Below are 16,900 nucleotides of genomic sequence, written 5' to 3' on the forward strand. Positions count from 1 at the left end.
TACACTCAGTTGTAGGCTCCGTGCATTCCTCTTCTTTTTCTGACGACAAAGCCGCTTCCCTCCTCTTCGTTGTCTTTAACCCACAGTACCTGAATTTCCACCGATCCCCTGCAGGATAATTGTGCCGTGGGCAGGTGTTGTTCACCCGGGCCACAACCGATCCGGTAGTGTATTCTTTAGATGAACGCCCATATTTGTTTGGCAGAGTTTTACGCCGGATGCCCTTCTTAATGCAACCCTTTGCATTTATTTGGGGTTGGTCTGGCCTACAGATTGCACTTCTTTGTGCCCCCATAGGGCTACATTCCTAGAAAGAGTACCACAGATGCATTATTTGCTTTGAGAATTCTCATGGAAAAGTACAGAGAAGGTCAGAAGGAGCTACATTGTCTCTTTGTGGAACTAGAGCAGGGATCTCAAACTGGCACCCTCAAGGCCATTTGTGGCCCACAAGATGACATCAGCTGGGCTTGATCAAAGCAAAGAAACCTTTTTTAATGAGTGACAATTACAGCAGCATTGCCATGTAGAGTTCTATTAGTTGTCTTGCACACAACTTGTTGACACCAGCGTCCTTGTTTAATGTATTTAGTTTTTTTGAAAAAAATAATAAATGTTTGAGAGGACTGGATTTTTCAAAAAGAAATTCTGATTGAAATTGCCCGCGTGTGGATATGCATCGAGGCTGTGGTCCCGCTACAGCTAGACTGCTTCCAGCGGGCCCAAGGTAAATTGAGTTTGAGACCCCTGATCTAAAGGAAGCCTATGACAGAGTACCAAGTGAGGAACTGTGGAACAGCATGCAGAAGTCTGGAGTGGCAGAGAAGTATAGTACCGGATATGTATGAGGGCAGCAGAACAGAGGTGAGCTGTGCGGTACGTGTGACAGAAGAATTTATGGTAAAGGTGGGACTATGGAGGTAAATATGTGGCACCGGGATTTGAATTTGAAATGCCACAGAAAACAGGATTTCAATTTGAAATATAAAGTGATCACATTTTCAATAGTTGTATTTCAGTGTAACTTTTCAATGTTAACAGTTCAACTGGCTCCAATTCGCTGTCTAAAACTCACCGTCTGTTCCACCAGGCAGGGTTACTTCAGGTTAGAATCGAAACCCAGACAATTGCAGTTACGCTTTCTTAGTCACGTGACGACACATACTAAGAAAGCGTAACTGGATTGGCTGGGTGTTCAAAAAAATTAAACAAGATATTAAAATATTCAAATAAATTAATTTTTGGGAAAACATTTCATTGAGAAATGGTAACTTGAAGTGGAATTGATTGGTAGATAATTATGACGTGTAAATTAGGAGGTAATTATAATGCTGTTTAATAGAATATCTTTTGTTCCTTAAAAAATATATATAATAATAATAATGACTGGCGGGAATGGCTCCCGCGACCCCCGTGAGGATAAGCAGTTCAGAAAATGATGGATACATGTATCGTTTATCAATGGGAGCAAATTAAAATGCAAAACAGTAATTATCCTCGACCACCTGGTGGCGACAATGCATTATAATTTTACAAACCGCCTTTAATAACAAAGACGAAGCTGAACCAACACAACATGGCAACCTGAGTCGGGGAAAGACGTTTCTTTCATGCAATTTCATCTCCACTGCCAAAAGTGACCAAATGGTAGGATTGTATCCTGGTGATTGAGTTATCATTACTCCTTTTTCGGGATTATTTGTTGGGTTAGTTTTCCGAGGTGTCAAATATTTATATAAACGTTTTCAAAAAGCCTTGCTAATACTGTATACTGTATATCTCGTTGCGGCACGGTGGATCAGCTGGTAAATCGTTGGCCTCACAGTTCTGAGGTCTCGGGTTCAATCCCAGACCCGCCTGTGTGGAGTTTGCATGTTCTCCTCGTTCCTGCGTGGGTTTCCTCCGGGCACTCCGGTTTCCTCCCTTCCTTCACCCCTTATCCTCACAAGGGTCGCGGGGAGTGCTGGAGCCCATCGCAGCTGTCAATGGGCATTAGGTAGGGTACACCCTGAACTGCCAGCCAATTGCAGGGCACATAGAGACAAACAGTTGCGCTCACAATCATAACAAGGGGCAATTTAGAGTGTCCAATTAATGTTGCATGTTTTTGGGATGTGGGAGGAAACCAGAGTGCCTGGAGAAAACCCACTCAGGCATGGGGAGAACATGCAAACTCCACACACGCGTGTCCAGGATTGAACCCAGGACCTCAGAACTGTGAGCCCAACGCTTTCCAGCTGATCCACCATGTAGCCCAGGGTCATCATCTCACCGTGCCACCTTTTTTTTAGACTATTTCAATCTCAATATCAGTTAACTAGCAATGTATTTAACAACTCAATAATTTGTCATTTCAGCTCTGCTGTGACAACATGGCAGAATATTTCCACATAAACACACCATTACTGGAGAGTGCTGCAATGTCAAAACATGTGGGAACCACAGTCTATCTGAAAATGGAGAATTTCCAGCCCTCTGGTTCTTTTAAGATCCGCGGTATTGGGTATTTGTGCCAACAGGTATACACGTTTTCTTGACAGTTTGCCCTTGCCTTGCCACTGTTCGCAGCCCCGCATATTCATGGGTTTTGCTAATTTTTTTTCACAATGTACCATGTATGTAAGTGTAGCGCGTCTCTAGTATAAAATACTTCGACCAGGTAGCCACCTGAGTTCTTTTCTTACTCCAAAGTACGAAACTAATAAATTAACTCAATGTTAATTACTGTAAATATCTATTACAATTTTACTCTTTACTTGTGCATTTAATTCTCTATCAAAAGTCTCTGAAATAATATTTCCCCTTATGAGTTAAGGGCATCCGGCGTAAAAATTGTGCCAAAACATATGTGCGTTCATCTGAGATGACACGGTGTGGCGACCCCGAAAGGGACAAGCTGAAAAGAAACTTACTTACTATTATCCTAATTTAAATTATCAAGCTACCAAATAAAGTCACCACTATTTTAACTGTCTTGCAGATAGTCAAATAATAAACCTGGTTATCCAACAAAAAGTGTGAACATTTAATAACAAAATAAAGGATGAAAAAATCCAACATGTATTCACAATATAGTCAAATAAATAAAGTCAATTTAACAGATACACAATGCACACATGCTCAGGGCCCCAAACAAATATAAATATAGCCGGCAAGCAAATAAAATTCAAACCCCAACGTCACTGCAGTGCTTCCCAAGGCAGGAGTGAAGAAAGGTGAAGGTGGTTTTTCCTCTGTCTGGCGTCCTCACGGTCCTTGTCCCTTGTCCTTCCTTGAAGTCCAAACATAGCCTCACTAGCCGCGTTAGCTCGACGCTAGCGCCCTTGTCCTCTCGTTCGTGGTCCAAAACACAGGCTCGCTAGCTAGCGTTAGCTGGTTGCTAGCGCTCAAGCCAAGTCCCATGAATGCACTTAGCCCCTGTGGTAGCGGCTAACTCCACCACGTTACGGCGTGATTTGAGTAGTCCACTCAATCGACACACTATCCCAGTTGAACTTTCAACAGTTCTTGTCGAACACGCCGATCAACTTTTGATAAATGTCTACCGTTCACTTTCTTTGTCCTTTCGTTGCCCTCCAACAACCACTTTGTACCTTGCACTCCGTCTAGCCTTTTTTTCTCTCTCTTTTTCCGTGTCTCCTCAATACGTCACTTCCTGTCCTTCTTAAACAATGGTTTCAACAATAAAATGGCAAACAAAAGTATTTCTTTTTCACAAATGAATCAAACACATTTAAATACAAATCCCTCCAAAAGAAAATACAGTCAGCACACACAGTTTAACAGATATTCCACCACATTGCATCAAGAAAACCTATAACCTAATTGCGACTATATTATACTGAAATTTTACCTGTACCAACTTTTAACCGGGTTACACACTCCCCCCCCCCTTTTAAACGGTCTGTGTCCTCACCAGACACTAACATAAGGGTTCTAAGGCACGAGTCTAGGATTTTAATGTTTTCTTATTTCAATGACGATACTCCTATGCACTATAGTTAAAGAAAGGCCTGTCGCTGGACCTACCAGGCTCGTCATAAGTGAATTTAACAACAGGATTAATGGCTCGTTTAGATCGAGGCTCAGCTCTGGTGTTCATACTGTCTTCCAGCCATCAGAACCAGATTCTTCTATCTCATCGGAAAATTCAGGATCTTCTTCACATTCCACTTCAGTCTCGTCTATTGATCTAAGGACAGGGTGTTCATCCTCTTGTAGATCAGCATCAGTATCTCCTTCATTGTTGCTAACATCCTCTGACTCAAGTAGTTGCACACTCTCGAGGTGAGGTGCTTTATCACTGGCTAATTCAGGGCCATTCCCAATGTTTTCCATTGGCCTAGCAGCATTCAACACTATTTGAGCAGACGGTGACAGAGTGGCTCTTTGAGTGATAAAATACTCATCATCTGAAGATGAATCAGAGAAATCCTGGAGCTTGGGAGTCTCTGAATTTAATTTTTTCTGCTTCTTACAGACGTCTGCTCTAGTCTTAGGTTTGACGGGTGGATCTTGGCTTTGCCTAAATGGTAGCATTCTGACAAACTGTCCAATCGGCAACAGGTGATCCCTGTGGATTGTCTTTGTCGCTGGTCTACCATCTTCCCGTTTGAGTTTAAACACAGGCAGGTTTGGCAGTCCCCCAACGACAACATAGGGTTCAGGATCCCACTTGCTTTCTAACTTGTGCATTTCTCTCAAGCCTAAATTCCGAAGAACTCTGTCCCCCACCTCTAGGGACTGAAAAATTACTCTTTGATCATATAACTTATTGTTTCTCTGGTGCGTACTGTCAGCAGCATTAGAGGCCAAGTTGTATGCTTGTTTCAAATCTTCTTTAAAGTGTGGGTGACATCCCTATAAACATTCTAAAATAGATATTGTAATGAAAAATACATACAACAGTATTCACTTCAATGTCTATACGAAGAAAAAAAAAGTGAGCGGAGAGTGCGTCATCCATGCACAAAGTTGCGCAATTGAGTGTCCCTCAACATTCAAGTGTTCGCCATATTAGTCGCGTCATCTGTCCATGACGTCATCGTCACTTCCGCCGTTGAAAACGCGCAGTGCCTGCTACTATGGAAGCCGAACAACAGAGATTTTCGGATTTTTCCAACACCCCTTCTGACACCGAAGCTCTTTTCGAAAAGGACCGCACCACACAACCTTGTGAAGTTACCGGGGTGATATTACACTATTGTTTCGAGCCATATTCAGATGATATCCGATCACGGCCAAACCACATCTCGTCCAATCCACTCCCGCGGGGGAGAAGAGCCATCGCGGCTCATCGCAGCCGGCCAGGCTTATGACAGAGCCGAGCGGTGCTGCTTAGTCACAGTCGAGCCGGCTGAGTAACGCATTCTCAGCTGGGTTCTTCAGAGCCATCCCCGTCGCAAAGCCCAACGTGCAGCCTTCGCGGAAGATGTGACCGCCGAACGCGGCGCCTCAGACGGTGTGGCTGAGTTTCGGCCCGCCGTGCTATATAAGGAGGGGGTGGAGCCGAGCTATTTGCAGGCTAAGTGAGACATTGTTGGCTGGGGGACGTGCACATCGACACATTTCATACGCGGATCTTTTGTTACGTTATGAGAGAGACCGATTACGTGGTCCGCCCCAAACTATTTTTTTTTAGTAGCTGTATACACACCTACCTGGTATTTGGAACCCACGAAGCTCTCGTCCTTTGCACCCGTGCAATCCATTTTTCACAACGAACAGGGTCTCTTTCAAACTTATGAAGGGTAATTCCATTCTCCCGAGTGCTCAAGCAATGTCCAGCAATGCAATGAGCCGGTATTTTGGCTAACACGAAGGAACAAGGAACAAACGAGTCCAAGAGAGGGCGCCACTGTCCTTTACGTAACTTCCTGCTTCTTCTCGACAACAAATTCCTGAGAGGATTTTCATGGCGGGAGTTACAAAAAGCTGTATATGTCAAAATCATGTTTTGTGGTGAAAAAACACACGGGACCATATTGGCTGTGGGTTTTTCATTAATAATATAACAAAAATCATCCGTTTGACGACACTTGAGCTTGAAGCTTGGACACATAGCGAGAGTGACACGCCTCTTCTATCCCATCAGGTGATGTTCCAAAACACAGATCAATAGGAAGTCTTGCCTCCCTACCGAACATTAGATGTTATGGAGAGTATCCAGTTGAATCACACTTGGTGCCTTTTGTATGCATGAACTAGATATGGCACATGTTGACTCCAACTCCGCTTTTTCTCTTGGCTCAGGGTACCAAGCATGGATATTAGAGTTCTGTTGAACCTCTCTGGCTGTGAGTCTCCTTGTGGATGATACGGGGTGGTTCGCGACTTTCGTATCCCCATCAAGTTCAACATTTCTTTGGCCAGTCAGCTCTCGAAATCTCTTCCTTGGTCTGAATGAATTTTTGCAGGAAGTCCATAATGTACAAAATATTTTTCCATTACAATCTTTGCCACAACCGAAGCTTTTTGGGTTTTGGTAGGAAACACCTGCGCTTATCTCGTAAAATGATCTGTGACCACTAAGACATTGCTAATGCCCTTTGAGTCTGGTTCCATGCAAAGAAAGTCCATGCAGTCCATGGGCCCAGGGCTCACAATCTGGTGCAATGGAGCAACCCGCTGTGCAGGAGTCTTGTGAGTGACACACACACCACAGTTTCTGATGTATTCTTCTACTTCCAATGACATTTTAGGCCAAAAAAATCTGGTCCGGAGCATGTCAACCGTTCTTTCCTGTCCAAGGTGTCAAGATCATCATGCATGGCTTGAATGACCATCTGACGAAACTCCTTGGGAAGGACAAGCTGACTAATGCTCTCCCCGGACGGCCTTTTACTGACACGGTATAAGAGTCCATCTTTCAGGGTTAAGTTTCCAACATCTCTTTTTAATTTTGCTAATTCTGAATTATTTGGTGCTTCGGGCCAGTGTCCATGCGTTCAGGCCCTGACAGCTGGTCCGATTGCTTCGTCATTCACTTGAGCTCTTGCAATACTCTGCTTGGACATCCGTTCGAGTGACTTGAACTCAACATGCATGGGGTGCACATACAGGTCTGGAATGCACTGTGAGGAAGCACCAAATTGAGTGACATATACCGGTGTGATACAGGCAGATTTTGGAATGCAGACGCGTTGGCAGGTCGTCTTGACCCCAGACTGTGGTATGGTCACCCAGCCTTCATCCTCAAGTCAATTGTCTAGACAACAGGTCAGCGTCGATGTTGTGTCGACCTGGTCTGTACTGTATGTCAAATTCGTATGTGGACAGGACAGAGAGCCAGCGATGCCCCGCCGCATTGAGTTTGGCCGTCGATAACACATATGTAAGAGGTTTATCTGTTCGCACTGTGAATTGCGTTGCCCTCCAACAACCACTTTGTACCTTGGACTCCTCTAGCCTTTTTTTCTCTCTCTTTTTCCTTGTCTCCTCAACACGCCCTGTCCTTTTTAAACAATGGTTTCAACAATAAAATGGCAAACAAAAGTATTTCATTTTCACAAATGAATCAAACATATTTAAATACAAATCCATCCAAAAGAAAATACAGTCAGCACACACAGTTTAACACATTTTCCACCACGAAAACCTATAACCTAATTGTTACTCTAATATACAGAAATTTTACCTGTACCAACTTTTAACCGGGTTACATAAGCTACTACTTGATGGTGCTCAGAGGCAGTGAGGAACAAAGCAGAAAAAGCTTACATTGTCCCACATACAGTGTAGTCAAGTCATTATTCAAGATTTTGTCACTTTAAAAGCTATTTACATCTTCCCAGCATGCTTATGCATGTTTTGTGTCAATTATTTCATCAGTCATTGTTGTATTGGTTTTATTATTTTCTAGTTATGCTATTCTGTTTGCTGAGGTGTGATAATTGTAGATTTGATGTGACACCGTGAGTGTAAACATCTTGAGTAATGACTTGCCTACACTGTCCGTGGGGAAATGTAGGTTTCTTCTGCCTTCAAATGTAAAATTGCAATTGTTTCTCACTGCCTCATGATTGCCACCATATGGTAGCTTACATAAATGCTAAAACCCCTGCTAACATCCATGATAACAGTGTAACAAATGTGTTCAAGTGTACTTCATTGGACTAGTCACACAACAACATATACATATTTTGGAACTCCTGTACTTAAAGTGCGCAGTCTAGAAGAAGATTGAAGAAGACTTAAATGCATTTTATACTTGCAAAAAATATGGTACGTATGTATCATACATAGGTATTTTAATACTGCATCCATTCTTTGGAGATTTTTGTGGGTGGATGTGGATGTGAATGTAACCCCCACAAATAACAAGGGAACACTGTATACAAAAGGATCAAGTGAAGTAATTAAACTATTTTTGTTGATTTTTATTTCTGCAGCTTATGTCAGAGTCAAACGACAAAGGATTTGTCTGCTCCTCAGGTGAGATCTCTTACAGATTCTAATATTTGTACCATACAGTAGATGGTTGAGTTGTGACAGGATGTTATATTTCAGGTGGTAATGCTGCGATGGCAGCTGCCTATGCAACCCAAAAAATGGGTGTGCCAGTCACCATAGTAATTCCCTCATCAACACCTCATTTTGTTGTCCAGAGACTTGAAGATCAAGGTGCTTCTGTCAAGATAGTGGGCAAGGTAAAGCTCTTTACATGTGAGTTTGGACTGCAACTGACTGTTTTGGTTGAATTCTTTTGGATTTGAAACTTATCGGAATAGAAAATGGTTTTATGAATTAGAAATATAAACAACCCTCTCCACAGGTTTGGGATGATGCTAACGCCGAGGCTCTCAGACTAGTTGAAGCAGAGGGACTTGTCTATGTCTCCCCATTTGATCATCCCCTGATATGGTAGATCATAGTCACATTCCAGTATCACCACTTGAGTTTCCCTGCATACTTAATATTTCCAGTGTTCTTTCTCTTACACACACAAAGGAAGGGAAATTCTACTCTGATCACAGAGACTGCAACCACTCTGGGTCCAACTGTCAGGCCTGGAGCAGTGCTGATATCTGTGGGTGGAGGTGGGCTCCTCTGTGGTGTTGTCCAGGGCCTCAAGGACGTAGGCTGGATGGATGTTCCCATCATTGCTATGGAAACCGTTGGGGCAGACTGTTTGAATGCTTCCGTTAAGGCAGGAAGGATAGTCACCTTGGATGACATCACCAGGTCAAATGACTTCTTTGGGGCTTGCCTGAATAGCTAATAATGTCTCATTTCATACTCATTATAGGACTGCTGTTTTCAAAATGTGCCTCTTTTTCTTTATCACTCCCCAGTGAAGCTAAAAGCCTTGGGGCAAAGACAGTTTCTACAAAAGCATTTGAATACAGTCAGAGCAATGAGGTCACAATCATTTCTGAAGTGGTGACTGACCAGCAAGCTCTTCATGCCATTGAGACATTCCTGGGTGAGTTTCTATTGGAAAGGGTATTAAAGTTCAAGCCATTTTATTAAACTAAATAAAGAAGGTGAAATGAGCGTGTTTTTGTAGATGAGGAACATGTACTTGTGGAAATGGCATGTGGAGCAACACTTGCAGCTGTCTACAGTGGAGTTGTGCACCGATTACAGGCTAAAGGTAAGTCATCATTTTGCTTTAAATTTCTTTAGTCCGAAAACACATATCCAATTTGTATCCATGAGTTCTAGTCTCTTAGTGAAAAAGACAAAATGCAGATAACCATATCCACACAATGGCCAGGATTTTACATTGGCTCACACTTTATTCAGATTACTACTTATGAACCCCAGTTTTACAGCAAACGTTTGAACAATAAAATAAAGGTCATACAGTAGAGCAAATGTGTCCGTCTATTACCAGTTGTGATCATCAACTGGTTTTGGTAAAATGTTTTTCTGAAACCATAAGCAAGGAGACAATCTTGTCTTTGTGGATTTTTATTACAACAAGAAAGGAAAGTCTTTGCAAAGAGAGGAAAAGGTACAAGTCTTGTGAGTTGTCACCCCTTACTAAAGACTAAAAGTCCTTTGTTTATATAAAAGTGAGAGAGACAGAAAGAAAAAACAAGACAGTTTCTATGTTCAGATGTATACACATGGAGCCGGTAAAAACATCACATGAGCAACAGGCTGACCGGGAGAACGAGAACCCACAACAGGATAAAGCCTGTTCAAGTTGAAGGTAGAACTAATAGAATTAATTTTCGGTATCTATGTAAAATGTACTACTACTACTTCAATCTACTACTACACCAGTAAATCCTACCGATTAAAAATGGTCACAAGGAGAACTTGAAAAGGGCCCAGGCAGCGCGGATGCCTCTATGTTTTCCGCTGGAAGTTCTTTATCAGCACAAAGTCAATGGGTTTGACGTTATGCAAGGGTCCATCCAAGTCTTTTTGAAGTTTTCCACAGATGTTCCTTGGCTCTCTACCCATTACTCTTTCCACTCCTCTGTCAGAAATCTTGCATGGAGCACCCGATAAAGGCATATTTATGGTGGAATGATTGGCTTTCCACTTTCGTATTCTGACCCCAACTGTGCTCACTGCAAGATTCAGAAACTTAGATATGCACCCGTAACCAATAGCATTATGCTTTGCAGCAATTAGTTGGCAATGGTCTTTGCTCATACCCATCATGAGATCTATTTTGGTAATGACACCTTTTTGTAGACTGAACCTGCTGAAATTCATTTGCACTGACAAAGTGCTGGATTGGTGTTTGATTATTGATTGGTTTTAGTTGTTGCCTTGGCTTTCCATGCCCTTTTGTACCTTCCTTTCTTCCTGTTTAATACTTTTTCCCTGTGTCATTTAATATTAATACACAACTTTTTTTCTGTTATTTGTTGTAAATTGTTTTTATGTATGGATTACATGGGTTGTTCCCAACATCCGGTGAAAATTTGAATTTAGTCACACCTTTGGAAATAAATTTAGTGAGAAAAATGGTCACGAGTTACAGTAAATACTTATTTCAGCCACTGAGGCAAACCTTCCCAGGTTTGGATGATGAACTGAGTGTGACCACGACTCATCAAGGAGGGCAAAAAAGGACCTTGAACAACATCTAAAGACTCTAATCAAATCAGGAAGGGGCAAATACTTTTTCACAACACAACTTAGTTCATCTCCAAAAGGGGGCACTGCAAAAAAATGTTTGGGAACAACTGAGGTAAGAAGAGACTGGAGCCAGAGCTGTACAACTATACTCATGGTATTGGTCGAATGTAATTACTGAAATTGTTGTTGATGAATAAGTACAATAGGAGGCCTACAGGTAAAACCCCGAATTAACTATGGTACCATAACAATGTGTCACTCTCTTTAGGTCTTCTTCCGCTTATCTTGGGCCCCCTCCTGGTAATAGTGTGTGGAGGCAGCAACATCGATGCAGCGCAACTATCCGTTCTGAAACAGAAGCTGCATAAAAATTAAATGTTTTGGGAGTGTAGGAAATGTAATTAGTTAACACAACAGAGAATAGGTTGTAAGAGAGAGGTTAACATAGCTGTCATTTGATAAATGGATGTAAGAAAAATATGTTTATAAAGTGGTTTTGAAAAGTTGACTAATAAAATCTGAATGAAACTGTCATGATCCTGACGCTCCAGCCCGGGCTGTGCGGGTGCCCACGTGGTCGCGCTAATTGGGAGGCACACACTTGCGCCTCATGTGGGCTGATTGGCCCCGGTGTATGTAGGTCTAGGGGGATGACTGGTCCGGCGCCAGATCGTTGAGGTTCATGCCCCGCTCCAGCAACCCCGTATCGCTGATCGTATTCCTGTGTGTACCGACCTCCGCTTGTTCTCCGACCGACCCCGTAAGCCTGACTCCTTTGACACTTCTGCCTTCTTTGATCGATCTCACGTGTACCAACTCCTGCCTGCCTGCTGACCTCCTCTCCATGCCCAACGTCCTGATTACCGCTGGTATACCTGACTGCCTGCCCAATTCCTGACCTTGGATTAATAAACGTTTTTCCAGAATTACCCCTGCGTCTCCCAAGTCCTGCATTTGGGTCCACCCTCCGTTCCGATGGGTCGTGACAGAAACATGATAACATTGAAAAGTATTGTGTTTATTTTGGATGTATTTTTTGTTTTCCAATAAATGTTTCATTACCATGCTTGCCCACTTGGTGGAGTCATAGTAGTACTATTTTTTTATTATTCTCTCCCAATCATATCATTTTGCTTTTTAGCAGACATTAAAAAACAAAAAAACGTTGCCACTCCTTAGTATGTTTTCTTGTTGATTTGAGCAAATTGTCTTTCTTTTTGTTCTTTGTATTTTAATAAAAAATAAATAGACTACATTCCACAGCTAAATGATATCTGTTTTGCATGTGACATCAGATGCATTGGTTTCATTTTCCAAATGTGCAGTCAATTCAGATTATGCCTGGTTGGCAATTGCTTGAGCTCCAGCGCTCCCACCGCCCTTGTGAGGATAAGTAGCTCAGAAAATGGATGGATGGATAACAAGCCCTATCATTCCAATATTGACCAACTGCACACTGGTCGCTACTCGCCAGTCTTTTGTATTATCACGTTACAGTCATGGATTTTATGACTAAAATACTTTGATTATGATGTCAAAAACACACATAATCAGAATACATAGTAAATCACCTGATGGTCACCAGCACTTCCTAAAATTACAACTATCCAGTGACTTTGAGTTCATGACTGTTATGCTTGGGGCAAGACCCAGTGGCCTACGAAGCAGCAGCTCAAGACAAAAGAGGAAGCAGTGTTTTTGCAATGTTCTAGCAGCCAAAGCAACAACAGTTAACCCATGCAAATGCTGTTTATATACATTTTCTTTTACAACTTTAGCTCACTGGACAATAAATTAGATTATCTACAATTGGACCTAACATGAAAACATCTTTCGACCCTACACCACTCGGCAAGGAAATGTGCAAGCGCATATTCACGATGCACGTCTGCCGGCTTGCCCGATTAGCACAAAGGGTCTTTACCAGTCACTAATTCAAATGCCTTCAAATAAACATCACCATAAATAAACACCTGTTGTTATACTGCTTGACAAAAAAACAATTTTTGAACCTGTGTATTATTTAAGTTTGAGAAAAAAAAATCATTGCATTATCGGTGCTATAGTATTGCTATAACAATGGACATTGATATCGAACATCTAAATCTCAATCTCATTGCACTTGTGTGTAGTCACAACAAAACATTACTGTATACGGTAGAACAGTGGTCAACTGGTTAGAGCGTTTGCCTCACAGTTCTGGGGTCCACGATTCAAATCCTGGCCCCGCCTTTGTGGAGTTTGCATGTTCTCCCTGGACATGCGCGGGCTTTTTCCCAGGCACTCCGGTTTCCTCCCACATCCCAAAAATATGCAAACAGCTATAGAAACTAAGACAGAGAACACCAAATTTTTAGATTTGCCAAACCTTTTTTTCCCTACCATTCAGACCAGGCTGATGTGTTTATACCAGAGTGCTCCTTCATCTTGTGGTTCAGGGTGCGGAGGCCTTGAATGGCCCTTGTGAGTGACTCATCAGGTGGTGTGATATATGGAATAAACAACACTGGTCACCGAATATTGAGCAGTCATTAGCCACCCTTCTCGGCCAGGAGCATGTCGACCGCTACGCGGTTCTGGAACATCATGAGTGAGGTTACAGCTGGTTTTTCCCTGATGGCAATAATCCCCTGATGGCAATAAAGCCTGCTTCCGTATAATTACCTGTTTTCTATACATTGTAATGTATGTAGTTGATTCTGTCAACGTTTTTATCCAAGGTTATCCATAACAAGATAGATTCCCATCCTGCAGCAATCTGGTTACCCAACTTATACTCATCTGGTACACCTCGTGGGATGCCAATTGCATCAATGTATCTCGGATCTCCATCTTTCCAAGAGGACCTTCGCCTTCGGGAAAAACCAAGGGGAGGTCCAAAGATGGATGTGGCCAATTGTATATCCTCTGCTTTGGATGGAAACACAGTCACAGATAAGAGTAATGATACCAGTGCATACGTTTCTGGTGCATTTATCAGTGTGTCATACAACTTTTGACCAAAAGACCACCACCACACATCGCTGTGTGGGAGCAGTGGGGCAGTTTGCCGATGGATATCATGACACCATGTTTTGTTGAGACTTTCCACCTTAACACCTGACCCTGTAAAGCTAAGTTAGCCAATGCAACATTAGTAGAAAACATCAGTTTATCATTTACTGCCTTAGTCGTTGGATAAACACTATTCCATTTCTGACAAGTGGTGTTTGGAGTTGTTTTAGTCATTACCTTCAGGGTACACTGTGTTGGGATTTCATTACCATGCTTGCTGGAATGACACGTATTAGTGGCCTAGGGCCAATGGACGTGATGCAACTATAATTTACCCTGCTAGCTTTTTTTTCTCCATCAATAACAACCAGTTGTTTCCTATTTGTAAAAAAAAATTAAAAAAAATGTTCCTCACGGTTTTTCGGTTAAAATACTTCAACTCCCTACATAGTATACGTACTCTTTTGTATGGCATTCGGGTTTAAGGTAGCATTAAATTGGCAAATAGTCAGAAGAAAATGGGGTTTGCCTTTAGCATAAGCCCACAGATGGAATCCCCAACAATTAGACTCGGCCAAGGAATTAAAATAGGGCTTAACTGTCCTCCTCTCATTCCTCAGTGACTGTCATGACCAGAACGCTAGGGTGGACGCAAATACACGACTCGGTAGACAGGGAGGCAGTTAAAGGAAGATCTTTATCCGTTCCAAGGTCGTAAACTGGAGAGTCAGTCAGAGTGAGCAGCAGTATCAAGAGCGTCAAGCTTACGGGGTTGGTCGGAGGACAGGCGGAGGTCGGTACACAGGGGTTCAGGAACAGGAACAAGGAAGTGCGGGAATGAAGCATGAATGGCAACGATCTGGCAAAGCCAGACCATCCGCTGGGTCGTAAATATACTGGGGTTTATTATCCCTGATGAGGCGCAAGTGTGCAGGGGACCTGCACCGCTGCGACCGGCAGGACCATGACAGTAACTGCCTCATAGTTGTTTATGAATGTTATTTGAAATGAGGTTGCACCTCTTTATCCTATGTGTGGGAGGCATAGTAGACTGAGTATAATTATTGGTCCTGTTGTAATGTGTTTTTGTCAGCTTTACAGGTGCTCAAAAGTACCATGTGAACAAAAATATCATTACGGCTGTCAATGTTGCAACCCAACATGCTATCATATTATTTAGCTATTTTTTAGTCATGTCAACCAAGTCACCCCTAAATGAGTCAGGTGTCTTTTAAATCTTCACCAGCCTTCAGGTATTTTCAGATACTATAAATCTGCACCCACCTTATTCTGGACTTTGCTCTCCTTTCCTTTTGGGTGACTCAGTTGAGATGACCTTATACAGTGTGTAAAGTGTATCCACGTGTTTGTTTCTGCTATTTTGTCCATGTTATTCAGCTCTTGCTCAGTCTATGCCAGTGTTCGGATAAAACTGCATGTACAGTAGATGTTAATTCATAAAAAGACTTGGGATGAAGAGACAAATGGCAGTAATAAAGTTATTAAAGCACAGTAACTTGTTACTTTTTTTTCCATCTGATGGTGTAGTGCAGGGATGTCAAACTCATTTCTCTTGCGGGCCACGTTGTAGTTCGGGTTCCCCTCCGAGGGCCGTTTTGAGTGCAGGCAGCGTGGGATCAAAACTGTTTGAAAGGCAAGTTATTGTAGTTTGTGACCTGGGCACATCTTCACAGGGAATTTTGGATTTTTGGAAAACACATAAGCCCTAGTTCCATTCGCAGGTACACATATTGTAACATTTGAAACTCTCATGGCCTGATTATTGTCACACAAATGTGGTTTTACATTGACGGATCTATTGTGTAATTTTAATGAACTCGAATTCAGGTTTTTTTGCATGTAGTTATCCAATTTATTTTTCTGGGACCTTGGGTGGTTTCCACAAATACTACTTGAACAGAAAAATTTTGCCTTGGTGACACGGTGGATCAGGTGGTAAAGTGTTAGCCTCACAGTTCTGAGGACCTGGGTTCAATCCCGGCCCCACCCTTGTGGACCCTGCATGTTCTCCCCGTACCTGCATGGGCCCCCTGTGAGCACTCCGGTCTCCTCCAACATCCCCAAAACATACAACATTAATTGGACTCTCTAAATTGCCCCTCGGTGTGATTGTGAGTGCGGCTGTTTGTCTCCATGTGCCCTGCGATTGGCTGGCAACCAGTTCCGGGTGTACCCTGCCTCCTGCCCATTGACAGCTGGGATAGGCTCCAGCACTCCCCACGACCCTTGTGAGGATAAGCGGCTATGAAAATGTCTGGAGGGATGGATGGATGTCTCGCCTGAGGAAACTGACCACGTTTTGGATGCACATTCCCTTGTGGAATACGTCGAGCACAGGTCAAACAAGCCCTACAACAGCCCTTTTTTTTTGCATACAAGTTATTTGGGTCATGTAATGCCTTTGTGCCAGGGCTACCATTCACCCTGTTGAAACCTGAGACTTCTCAATGCTCAGTATTGCCGCCCACTTAAAAAGATTTTTTGGTAGAATGTGTTTTGTATCTGGTCTGACATAAATCCCATTTTATAATGTAGCACCTTTATTTTTCCACTTTTTTAGTTCTGCTGGTAAGCTTTTTTGTTGCATTTTGTTTAACACATCATCTGAAAGTATGTCTTCATTTGTTGCATAGTCAGCTAAACCCATAAAGGTTTTGGCTGCTACTTCTTTTGCTGTTTTATCTATAAATCCATTTCCTAATGATACTTTGTCTGTATTTATTGTGTGTACTGCACATTTACGCGGCTATTTCTTTTGTTAATTGAACTGCTATGAGCAAGTTTTGTATTTGCACTGCATGTGCCATTGTCCAATAAGGTATTGTCTGTACAGTTCAGTCCT

The 16,900-nt window shown here is 42.4% G+C and overlaps 1 protein-coding gene across 2 annotated transcripts in view; it reads left to right on the plus strand.

Moving 5' to 3' along the window:
- The first annotated feature begins 1,508 nt into the window (after positions 1-1,508).
- The window catches only part of LOC133513047 (synaptotagmin-14-like), a 110,580-nt gene continuing 95,188 nt past the window's right edge, over positions 1,509-16,900 (plus strand). Inside the window, exons 1-9 of one of the 2 annotated variants that reach the window (XM_061843316.1) lie at positions 1,509-1,647; positions 2,358-2,519; positions 8,391-8,433; positions 8,509-8,648; positions 8,774-8,862; positions 8,950-9,183; positions 9,294-9,424; positions 9,509-9,595; positions 11,312-15,558. In XM_061843316.1, coding sequence (XP_061699300.1) covers positions 1,645-1,647; positions 2,358-2,519; positions 8,391-8,433; positions 8,509-8,648; positions 8,774-8,862; positions 8,950-9,183; positions 9,294-9,424; positions 9,509-9,595; positions 11,312-11,418 — 996 coding nt within the window. In that variant the 5' untranslated portion in view covers positions 1,509-1,644 and the 3' untranslated portion in view covers positions 11,419-15,558. Of the gene's footprint in view, positions 1,648-2,357; positions 2,520-8,390; positions 8,434-8,508; positions 8,649-8,773; positions 8,863-8,949; positions 9,184-9,293; positions 9,425-9,508; positions 9,596-11,311; positions 15,559-16,900 lie in introns of those variants that run through there. The other variant, XM_061843310.1, reaches the window with a different exon arrangement.

The sequence above is a fragment of the Syngnathoides biaculeatus genome, chromosome 15 (assembly GCF_019802595.1).
Source record: "Syngnathoides biaculeatus isolate LvHL_M chromosome 15, ASM1980259v1, whole genome shotgun sequence".
In the NCBI taxonomy this organism is placed as follows: Eukaryota; Metazoa; Chordata; class Actinopteri; order Syngnathiformes; family Syngnathidae; genus Syngnathoides; species Syngnathoides biaculeatus.